This window comes from Orycteropus afer, unplaced genomic scaffold (genome assembly GCF_000298275.1).
Source record: "Orycteropus afer afer isolate SDZICR_OR568_19922 unplaced genomic scaffold, OryAfe1.0 scaffold00325, whole genome shotgun sequence".
Lineage (NCBI taxonomy): Eukaryota > Metazoa > Chordata > Mammalia > Tubulidentata > Orycteropodidae > Orycteropus > Orycteropus afer.
The window spans coordinates 1998103-2009893 of NW_006921912.1; the positions used below are offsets into that span (position 1 = coordinate 1998103).

At 36.9% G+C, this 11791-nt stretch overlaps 1 protein-coding gene across 1 annotated transcript in view; it reads right to left on the minus strand.

Moving 5' to 3' along the window:
• CCDC15 (coiled-coil domain containing 15) overlaps positions 1-11791 on the minus strand; it is a 165313-nt gene that overhangs the window by 151239 nt on the left and 2283 nt on the right. The window contains 2 exon segments of the mRNA XM_042782449.1: positions 8322-8498; positions 9224-9373. Of these exon segments, the coding sequence (XP_042638383.1) occupies positions 8322-8498; positions 9224-9373 (327 nt within the window).

Consider the following 11791-nt stretch of genomic DNA (forward strand, 5'->3'; position numbering starts at 1 on the left):
CAACCTCCACAGTAGGGTATCAATAGAAATGCCTACCTTAAAAAAAAGATCAAGAAGGAACGATACTAGAAGCATATTAAACCCACTGCCATTGAGTCGATTCTGATTCACAGAGACCCTATAGAACAGAGTTTAATTGCCCAACAGGATTCCCAAGGTTATAAATCTTTATGGAAGCAGACTGTTAGTAGGTTCTAACAGCCAACCTTTTGGTTAGCAGCCAAATGCTTTAACCACTACACTACCAGAACTCCTTCACAAGCATTACTACGTAGGTTAGAAATAAGAATGTTTACACCACAAGACTCAGTTAAAAGAATCCAAACTGTTGTTTTTGAGGAGAAAATAAGGAAATGGGCAAAGTACTTGTATTTCTTTTAATTATAAATACTGTACACAATCATTTATTTTACTTGTTTAAACTATGTATATTTTTTTGTTGTTGTTGTGAAGTGTCATCAAGGTGATTTTTGACTCATGCTGACACTATCTGACAGAGCAGGATTACCCTATAGGGTTTTATGGGCCACAATCTGTATGGGAGCAGATCGTCAGTTCTTTTTCCTACATAGCTGCTGGTTAGGTTCAAATCACCAGCCTTTCAGTTAACAGCTGAAAGCTTAACCTTTGTTCTACCAGGACCCCTACTGTACATATGTAATTTTAATAAAACTCAAAGTGTAAAAAGGAATTTAAAAAAAATTCCCTGACCATTTCTCTCAAAAAGCCTCCACTCCATGAACATAAGCAGGTCCATACATTTTGGGTTCTCATACTATATGTGCGTCTGTATATTGTGTACATACATAGGTGCTGTTGAGTCAATTTCAACTCATAGAGACCCTATGTACTACAGAACAAAACATCGCCCAGTTGTGTGCCATCCTCACAATCACTGATGTGTTTGTGCTCATTATTATAGCTACTGCTTCAATCCATCTCATTCAGGGTCTTCCTTTTTTTACACTGACCCTCTGCTTTATCAAGCGGGACTAGTTCTGCCTGATAACATGTCCAAAGTTCATGAGATGAAGTCTCACCATCCTTGCTTCTAAGGAGCTGTACTTCATCCAAGATAAATTTGTTTGTTCTCGTAGTCAATAGCATATTCAACATTCTTTGCCAATGCCATGATTAAAACACATGAATTCTTCTTTGGACTTCCTTATTTATTGTCCATGAGGTGACTGAAAAGACAATGGCATGCATGGGCCAGGCACACCTTACTCCTCAAGGTGACATCTTTGTTTTTTAACACTTTAAACAGTTGCAGCAGCCCTACCCAATGCAATACATTGTTTGATTTCTTGACTGCTTCTTCCATGGGCATTGATTATGGGTCCAAGTAAAATCAAATCCTTGACAAGGTCAATCTTTTCTCCATTTTCATAATGTTGCTCTATTTGGCCCAGTTATGAGCATTTTCATTTTATGTTGAAGTGTAATCCATAATGAAGGCTGTAGTCTTTGATCTTCATCATCATTTAAGTCCTCCTCACTTTCAGCAAACAATATTGTGTCATCTGCTTATCACAGGTTGTTAATGAGTCTTCCTCCAATCCCGATGCACATTCTTCTTCATTTAGCCTAACTTCTTGGATTATCTGCTTAGCATACAAATTGAATAAGTATGGTGAAAAGATACAACTCTACTGAACACTTTCCTGATTTTAAACCATGCAGTATCCCCTTGTTTTGTTTAAATGACTGCCTCTTAGTCTAGGTACAGATCCCCCCGAGCACAATTAAGCGTTCTGCAATTCCCATTCTTTGTATTGTTATGTATAATTTGTTATGCTCCACACAGTTGAATTCCTTTGCATGGTCAATAAAACATGGATAAAAATATTTCTGGTATTCTCTGCTTTCAGCCAAAATCCATCTGATATCAGCAGTGATATCCTTCGTCCTACATACTACTCTCAACCTGGCTTTAATTTCTGTGGATGTACTGCTACAATCATTGTTGAGTTATAGGATAATTTAGGGTAATATTTTAGGATTTTATTACTATAATACTAATAGTATAATAATATTAGGTTTGATATTAATGATATTGTTCAATAATTTTCACATTCCAATGGATCACTTTCTTTGAACAGGCATGAATATGCATCTCTTCCAGTTGGCTGTCCAGGCACCTGTATTCCAAATTTCTTGGCATGGACAAGTAAGCACCTCTAGTGTTGCATCCGTTTGTGGAAACATTTCAATTGATATCAAAGGGTGGCTAGAGGAGACAAAGTATTATAATGAAATGTACACAGACCTGGAGTTGTAAAATCAAAAGGGAAAAACACACTTGGCATTTCTCAACCTGAAACAACTGAAGAAAAAATTCAAGCCTTGAGTTGCAATAGTGAAAGACTGGATGGGCAAAAAAATTGAACAACACAGGATGGAAGGAGCACACAGTCACTGTACAAAAAATAAAATTAAAAAAAGTGAGTTGCTGTTCAACCATTTCAGGAGGTAGTATATGATCAAGAAGCAATGGTACTGGAGAAGTCCAAACTGTACTAAAGGCATTTGTGAAAAGCAAGGCTCCAGCAATTAAAATGTTTCAACAGACGGATGCAACACTGGAAGCCATACACACACACACCACTAAATTTATATATATTTATATTTGTAAACTTCAGTAAAACCCTACAGAGCACAGGTCTAGATTTTCTTCCATTCAGTTAAAAACTCACTTCCAACAAAACTACTCTCCCACTAACTCTTAGAGACTATATCCAGCAATACCGGGTATGCAATCATGGTACCTTCTAGGAAAACTTATCATTCCCATTGACTCTAACAAAGGAACAGCCTTTGGCAGACTCCTCTCTAGCCTAAGCTGACTGGCTGTATAGCAGTTGTGCAGCAGCACCTCTTGTAAATAAAGGCCTTCTACATTCCAAATAAAGGTTTATTTTACACATAGATACATAACTTTATCAAGTTTGAAGTTTATTTCTTAAAATCTAAAGCAAATCATGATCATATAATAATACAAAATTTAAACCTTCAAGGAACCTGTAGGATAAAATTTTACAAATATATGCAGCTACTATGATATTGCTTCACATGCATTTTTCATATTTTCTTCTGTTCTATTTGTTTATGCAAATTTTAGTCAATTAGGGATTGTTGTTATTGTTGTTATGTGCCTTTGAGTTGACCCAACTCATAGCGACCCTTCCTTGGGTTTCCAAGGCAGTATCACTACGGAAGTAGATTGCCCAACCTTCCTTCCAAGGAGTGGCTGGTGGGTTTGAACCGCCAGCCTTCTGGTTAGCAGTCAAGTGCCTTAGGCACTATGCTACCAGAGCTCCCAATTAGGGATTAGAAAGATGGAATTTATATGGAGAGACATATAAATGAAACAATGAGTAATAATATGTAGGTCATGGGAAAAGACTATAAATGAGACCATATATTTAGAGAATTTCACCTATTTTATTGCAATGGTAGCATAATACCAATTTAAAGTGAGTGTAAATGCCATAAAAAGTCTATCTAAAGTTGAATCCTATTCAAGTACAATGCAGTTTATTTCCAACGAGAGCATGCTGATTTTTAGATGTGTTAGACTTCTAAATGGCTACAATAATACTACCCAACTAAAATTTCAACTCACAAGAGCTTCTTCTTATAGCTCACAAGCTCCAATCCAATGCATAAGTTGGAAAAGCTTTGTTTTATCACTAAGTAGGCATAACAACCAAGTTACAGGCTGGTTAGTAACCTAGACCTAATGCAAAAAGGCAAGGTGGGCCAATAAAGATTCCTTATCTCAGATAAAGAACTAGGAAAGTCAAAAGCCAAAAGGTTCTACCTAAAGAGAGCTAAAAGAGCCTCAAGTATACCAAACTATGAAACTATGATATAGAGAAAAACTCACTGCCATTGAGTCAATTCCAACTCATAGCAACTCATAGGGTTTCCAAGACTGTAAATCTTTATGGAAGTAGATTGCCTCATCTTCCTTCTGCAGAGCAGCAGCTGGTGGGTTTGAACCACCAACCTTTTGGTTAGCAGCCAAATGCCTTAACCATTAAACCATCAGAGCTCCTTGATAAAGAGAAAAGAAAGTATCATTTGGTAGTAGACAAATAATAAGAAAGAAGCACACACACAGAAACAGGGTGATTAACTATCTTTGTTTGCTCAGATGTGTCCTACAGTTTCCAGGAAAACTCTCAAGCTCAGCAAACTAGGACAGCTGGTCATACTATGAGAGCAACTGAATCAATCCAGTTAACAATTAAATACAAGCACGAAGATCAATGATTCCATTTTGTTGGGGTCATAGGAGCTGCTTCAGATTCAAAAAACTCTCACTGCAGACTCCTCAAAGGAATTTGAATTTATGTGAGAGTCTAGTTTCCTTTTTGTCCCATGTGTAGTCTTGAAATAAACTTCCTCTTTGCTTGGATTACCCTAAATTCTTACAATCAAAAGAGCCTAACTTTTCACTAGATATTTAATATCAGATTACAGAGAATTTAGGTTATGTTATGTTATTTAAACCTTTACTTAACTTTCAAAATTAACTGTTACTTTGAGGGTTTTTAAGGAGCCCTGGTGATGCAGTGGTTAAAGCATTTGGTTGCCAACTGAAAGGTCGGTGGATCAAACCCACCAGCCACTCCTTGGGAGAAACATGAGGTAGTCTACTTCTGTAAAGATTTACAAACTTGTAAGCCCTATGGGGCAGTTCTTCTTTGTCCTATAGGGTCCCTATGAGTAAGAGTCAATTCAATGGTAGTGGGTTGGTTTGTTTTAGGCTTTTGTTTTGTTTTGAGGGTTTTAAAAGCTAGAAAATCTGTACTGTAAAGAGAGAGTAAAAGCTAAAAACAAGATAATAAAAGATGCAGAGACATACCAATAAAAAGCTGGGACAAACTATGATAGAAAGGAAAAAGACTATTGTGAAATTACTAGTCTATAGATAAATAAAAGGTAAATGGTGAGAATGAAGCAATGATCAGTTGGTTTTTCAGTTATCAAGAGAGACCATAGAAACTCAATCATAGTGTAAATATCAATACTGAACTCATCAGTATATTGATAGTGAAATTTCTTCCACTTCTATGATTCTAGTTCCCAACTTAAAACTCAACCCCAGCAAGTATTATAAGTGGAGGGTAGGATAGGGATAGAGGCCCACTGGCCAAGTCACACTTGGAACAAACTATTGTGTTCCTTTTGGGGAGTCATATTTGAAGAAAGCATTGAAAAATTAATAGCATTCAGAAGAAACCAACCAAGATAGTAATCTAGAAATCATGTCATATGAAAAATGACTGCAAGTATTAGGAAAGTAGAAAACCTAAAAAGAGTAAATTTAGGAGGCATAGGATAATGGCTAAGGCACTTGACTGCTAACCAGAAGGCTGGTGGTTCAAACCCACCAGCCACTCCCCGGAAGGAAGATGGGGCAATCTACTTCTGTAGTGATACTGCCTTGGAAACCCAAGAAGGGGTCACTATGAGTCGGGTCTGACTCAACGGCACATAATAACAACAACAACAGGATAATTGAATGCTTTTAAACATCGGAAGCTTTTAGAAAGGATCATGGCATTTTATTCTCTATTACTTGACAGGGAAAAACTAAGGCTAATGCATCCAAGTTACAAAGAAAACTTTTACTTAATATACTGAAAAAAAAAATTCTAATAATCTCAAGCCTTCTAAAACTGAAATGAACAGAATGAAAAGTAGTGAGTTCTCTAACAGTAGAAATGTTTAAACAGAAACTTGATGGCCATATATACATTAGAGACGTTATAAGAATTCCTTAGAAAAGTCAGTCCAGATGAACAGTTTTTCATCTTTTCATTGAAAATCTAAATAAATTCAAACATATGGAAAACTTTAAACATATACAGAAGTAAACAGTATATTAAACTGAACACTCTCACACATGTATCCATTACCCTGTTTTAACATTATCAACTTCTGGCCAATCAAGCTTTATCCCTGTCCGCCTACATCTCACACACTCATACACACCCCTTATATTATTTTGAAGTACATCCCAGATGTGAAATTATTTCACCCTGAAATATCTTAATATGTTTGATGATCTTTTAAAACCCTTTAAACTCCAAGATTCTGTTTCTATGGCTCCAAGACATAAGAAATCTAAAAAGCTCACTAACACTCAGAAAATGAATTATGTTCATTCAACATTTACTCAGTTTTAGACAATGTGTCATTGTCTATTTTTCAGTGACATCTAGTGGATAAAAACTGCAACTGAAACTGTAAAAAAAAAAAAGCATCTACTATCACAGAGTTGACCTCTAGTAGCATAGTGCCTAAGGCACTTGACTGCTAACCAGAAGGTGGGCAGTTCAAACCCACCAGCCACTCCTCGGAAGGAAGGTTGAGCAATCTACTTCCATAGTGCAACCACTTTGGAAATCCGAGGAGGCGTCACTATGAGTCAGGTCTGACTTGATGGCACATTAACAACAACAACATCACAGAGTTGTATGGGTAAAGTTTGCAGGCCTAAACAATCATTTAAGTCACCAATATTCTTTAGTACTTCATCTTTTTTCGAGAAAAGAAAAGAATATACAAAGTTTATTAGTGATTATCTGGGGTGGGAAAAAGGGAGAAATAGGGAGTCATCATTGTTTAGGAAGTACTGCATTTGTGTTTATGGTGATGGAAACTTTGGCAATATTGGCAATATCTGAACAACATGATTAATGTAACTGATGTCACCAAACTGTAAATGTGAAAAACATTACACTGGCAAATGCTGCAATATATATACGTGCTGTTGTTGTTGTTGTTATGTGCCGTCGAGTCAGCCCCGACTCGTAGCGACCCCTCCATGGGTTTCCAAGGCAGTATCACTACAGAAGTAGGATTGCCCAACCTTCCTTCCGAGGAGTGGCTGGTGGGTTTGAACCGCCAGCCTTCTGGTTAGCAGTCAAGTGCTTTAGCCACTATGCTACCAGAGCTCCTATATATACGTGCTACATATATGTATATATACATGCTACATATACATATATAACAACTTTAAAAAAAAGAACAGTGTATAAAATTTTCTTTTAATTTTGTACCATCAAGGTTTTTCATATCCTGATTTACTCCTACCTATCTAACCTCATTTTCTGTTACTATCCTCTATAAACTCACCAATTAGAAAATCTCCACCCATCACTTACTCCCAAATGTAGCAAGCTCACTATTGATTCTAGACCTTAAACTGTTCTTCTTATCCAAAAGTCCTCTTTCTCCTCTCCTGCATATTCAAAGTTTACCAATTCAAAATATACATTTCAATTCCACTTTTTCCATGAATTCTTCCTCAACTATTTCCCTGGAATTTTAAAATTTCTCAACCGCCAAAGAATAAGCTTTACTGCCAAACACACCAAATGTCTCTACATTATTTATTATCTAACAGATGGGCCTATTAGTTTCATTGTTCTACTTGGAAATATAAACCCCAAAGGGTTCTATTTCATATTTCATTAGTATCCCTACACAGTTTAATAAACACAGCCTGTTCAAATATCTGCTATTAATAAGTTCTAGTCATGCATTTTATAAAGTAAATTCCTACTTAGCAGTAGGTTTTATAAGCTCCCTGATGACAAGAAGTATGTCTACTTTAGTCAGTGTCCTATCCCTTGTACCTTATGCAGTACCTGGCTCAGTATTTGCGAAACAAAAAAAGAGACAAAGAAAAACAATGAATGAAAAGTCCCATATCTGTACTCAGCCTTTTTACAACAGAGGTTAGGAATTACTTCTGTCATTAGATGTTAAAAACTGACTGTATCTTACCTGTAACATAATTTCAGTGTTAATAGTGAATTTGCATGGTCCTTGACCTAAAGTTCTTTCTAATAAGTTTTAAACTCTAATACTTTGGCATTTTTCTTTAGAAGATCCTAAAGTGTCTTACCAAAAGTAAATAAATAGGAATAATAAATAAGCATCACCTCACCATTCTATTCCCCACATTACAAAAGTAGAAAAGTAATAAAAACGAAGTTGAATGTCATGTCTCTTAACCTCAACTTCATATTCTAAATATGTCATAATTTTAGTTTGTTGTTGTTGTTATTATGTGCCATTGAGTCAGACCCGACTCACTGCGATCCCTTCTTGGGTTTCTGAGGCAGTATCAGTACAGAAGTAGATTGCCCCATCTTCCTTCCAAGGAGTGGCTGGTGGGTTTGAACCACCAGCCTCCTGGTTAGCAAGTGCCTTAGGCACCATGCTACCAGAGCTCCTTTTTTTAGTTTAGAGGATGAAAAAAAAATCAAAGAAATAAAATAAGATGAATATGTACTTACAGCCTGGGCTTGCTGTTGGAATAATTCATTCTGATTCTCTCCATCTTCTGGGGAAGAAGGTAACCAAGAACTTCCAATAGCAGCATTCAAATTTTTTGGAAAAACACTTGTTCTCCTTTTAGGAGTTAAGTGTGCAGGATCTGAAGACTGCATGGCCATAGAACCTTCTTTCTCTGCCTACACAAAAGGAAGAAAGAGGACAGTAAGATTCCACTCCAACCCACTGCAATTGAATACTGCCTCTAAGCAGCCCTAAAGATTTTAAATGGGGGGGGGGGCAATTTTGAGCCCTGATGTTGCGGTGGTTAAGTGCTCAGCTGCTAACCTGAAGGCCAGCAGTTCGAACCCAACAGTTGCTCCGTGAGAGAAAAATGTAGCAGTCTGTTTCCATAAAGGTTACAGCCTTGGAAACCCTATGGGGCAGTTCTACTTTGTCCTGTAAGGTAGCTATGAGTCAGAATCAACTCAACAGCAGTGAGTGATTTTGGTTTGGGGAGACTTTAGCCAGTAAAGAAAGTAACATTTACCAGGCACTTATTATATGCTAATAATTTCCATATCTTAAAACAATTCCATGAGACATATATTATATCTCCATTTTACAGATAAAATTACATTCCTGAAAAGTTAAATAAGCCAAAGTAACACAGCTAGCAAATAGTAAAGCCAGAATTCAAACCCAAGTCTGAATCTAAAACTTCAACCCTGTTTTTTAACTATTTGGTGAAACCAAAAAAGTGATTCAGAACAACACAGTATTAAAATATGGCTTTTCTACATAAAATCTACCATTCTCACGAGTAAATCAGATATGATAGAGAATCAAAAGAAAGTGATTCTGTTACTGTTACCTCATACATACACACCATTCACTCTTTACTCAGGCCCACTTTTCAACTTACTGCTTCATAAGACTTCTGAAGCTGTTGCTTTTTTCTCAGCTTAATATGTTGATTTACTCGTTGTTTGACTTGTCTCTGAAAATGCTTCAATGTTTCTTGCTTTTTTCTTAGCCGTTCCTTTAGTTCTTCTTCAATCATATATGCTGAAGTCTTTGAAGAGAAAAGATAACTGAAATGTCAGCAGGTTTCCCATTAGGGCTCTATTGTAAGTGCAAATCAATCCTGAAAAAATAATTGTTCTATAGCCAAAATTCCCCTAAGACTATGGAAATCACATTTAGAGAAGATGATCTAGACTTAGCTTGTGAGTACCAAGAACCAAATCACAAACTAAAAATTAGAATTTGTGAGTACTCAAATTCAATGTTATATTTTTTATTTAACTGAGAACTAAAGCCTTCATTAATCCTTAATGAACCATTAATTCTTAATGAACTTATCTTACACATTTTCTAAAATTAGTAACAATTCAGACATACCAGATTGTTCTCCAAATATGCCTTACTGCAAAATTCCTTCATACTCAGAACTTTGCTCCATTTTTAACTTAGCATGCTCTTCTTCTCATCTCTATCTAGCAAAGGCCTATTCATTCTTCAAGACCATCACAGCCATCTGCTAGTACCCTCCATAATCCTTTCTTCCTCTGAGTTTTCTTATATTATGGTAACCCTTGTTCTTATTAAATTAATTGAGTCCTGTACTTCTTGACTCTTGCACTGATTATGAACTGAGAGCAGAAAATGTATTTAATTCTTTGTTTCCCTTATAGCATACAGTTGTTGTGTTGTTGTTGTTATGTGCCATCAAGTCAGCCCCGACTCATAATACAGTACAGAGCTTAAATATAAAAGTACTCAAAAAAATATTTATAATTGCTAAATTCCAAAACATATTCTAAACAACCTGGAATGTTTTATCCTCGATGTTTATCCTGCATTCACTTCCTCTAAGTGCTTTAAATAATAATTGTATTCATGATAATAGCAGCCATCACTATTAAGGATCTATTAGGTGACAAAGGCGCCCTGGTGGAGCAGTGGTTAAGCACTTCAGCTAACAGAAATGCCCAGTCACCTCATGGAAGTAAGATGAGGCAGACCACTTTCATAAAGATTGCAGGCTTGGAAACACTGTGGGGTAGTCCTATAGGGTCACTATCAGTCAGAATTGACTCCCTGGCAGTGGGTTTTTTTTTTGTTTGTTTGTTTGTTTTGAGGGCAATAGGTTATTACGTGACAAGCAAAATACATTCTAGCATTGAATCTTCAAAACCACCTTCGGTAGGTGGTATTCTTATCACTAGTGTTACAGAACAAGAAACTAGGGCTCTGAAAGATTAATTTGCCCAAGACCCTATAGCTGCAAACATTGTGAGCTAGAAATTTCTCTGACTTCATGCTTTATACTGTATTGCTTTTCTCTTGACTACGTGTTTCAAATTCTGAGTCAAATAAGTTTGGGAAATACTGGGTTAAAGAAAGTTAAATATTGTTTCAATTATACAATTAACTTCTCATAGCCTTTTTATACCCTACAGATTAGCCAAGGAGGCACTACAGAATTAGGTGTTTCTGGTAACAATCAATACATGTCGGGAAATTCACATATGATGCAACTGATGCTTAAATTACCTAGGAATTAGATTTCAATGATAACAACACCCCACCACCACCACCACCACCACCACCACCTCCACCAATGAACTAAACCTACTCACGTACTCCCAAACTGAATCTGGTCTGGTTTCATATACGCAAGAGAATGAGGCAGAAGTATTGGCTGCATAAAGCAACTTCTGCTTGTGGATCTTGGTATGCTCACTCTCAGGAAATTCAGCCAACATACAAGAATTCAGACCACCCTGAGATTATCATGCTGTTGAGAAATGCCAAATCAGCCACATAGAGAGGCCATGTGGAATGAGAAAGACGTTCAGCCAATCCCCAGCCATTCTAGTCATCCTAGCCCAGACGCCATATGTGTGAGGAAGCCATCTTGGATATTACAGCCCAGCAGGTACCACAGAAGAACCAAGGAACCCCACCAATAGCCAAAACACAATCAAGCTGTCCCAGTCATTTCTAGATATATGAGCCACCTCAACTGAGGTACCGGATATTATGGAGCAGAGTCAAGCTATGTCTATTGCACCCTGCTCAATTTTCTGACACCTAGTATTATTTGCTTTGTGCCATTAAAATTCTGGGGTGTTTTGCTATACAGCAATAAACAACAATGTAATGTCCATGTACAATGATAGGAGAGCAGTGTATTTTGATGCTAATTTAATTGGTGGGGACGCTTGCTATTGCATTTTAGGAACTCTGATGGCCTCTTGAAATTTGGTTGGGATGGGGAGTAATACATAAAACCAAAGATGAGAATTTTAAGTAAAAGTAGACATTAGGAGTACCCCTCTAGAACAGATATGATCCTAGAGTGACCAAGCTTTAGAAATAACTATTCAGTATATAGGAGCTCTGGTAGCATAGTGCCTAAGGCACTTGACTGCTAACCAGAAGGCTGGCGGTTCAAACCCACCAGCCACTCCTCGGAAGGAAGGTT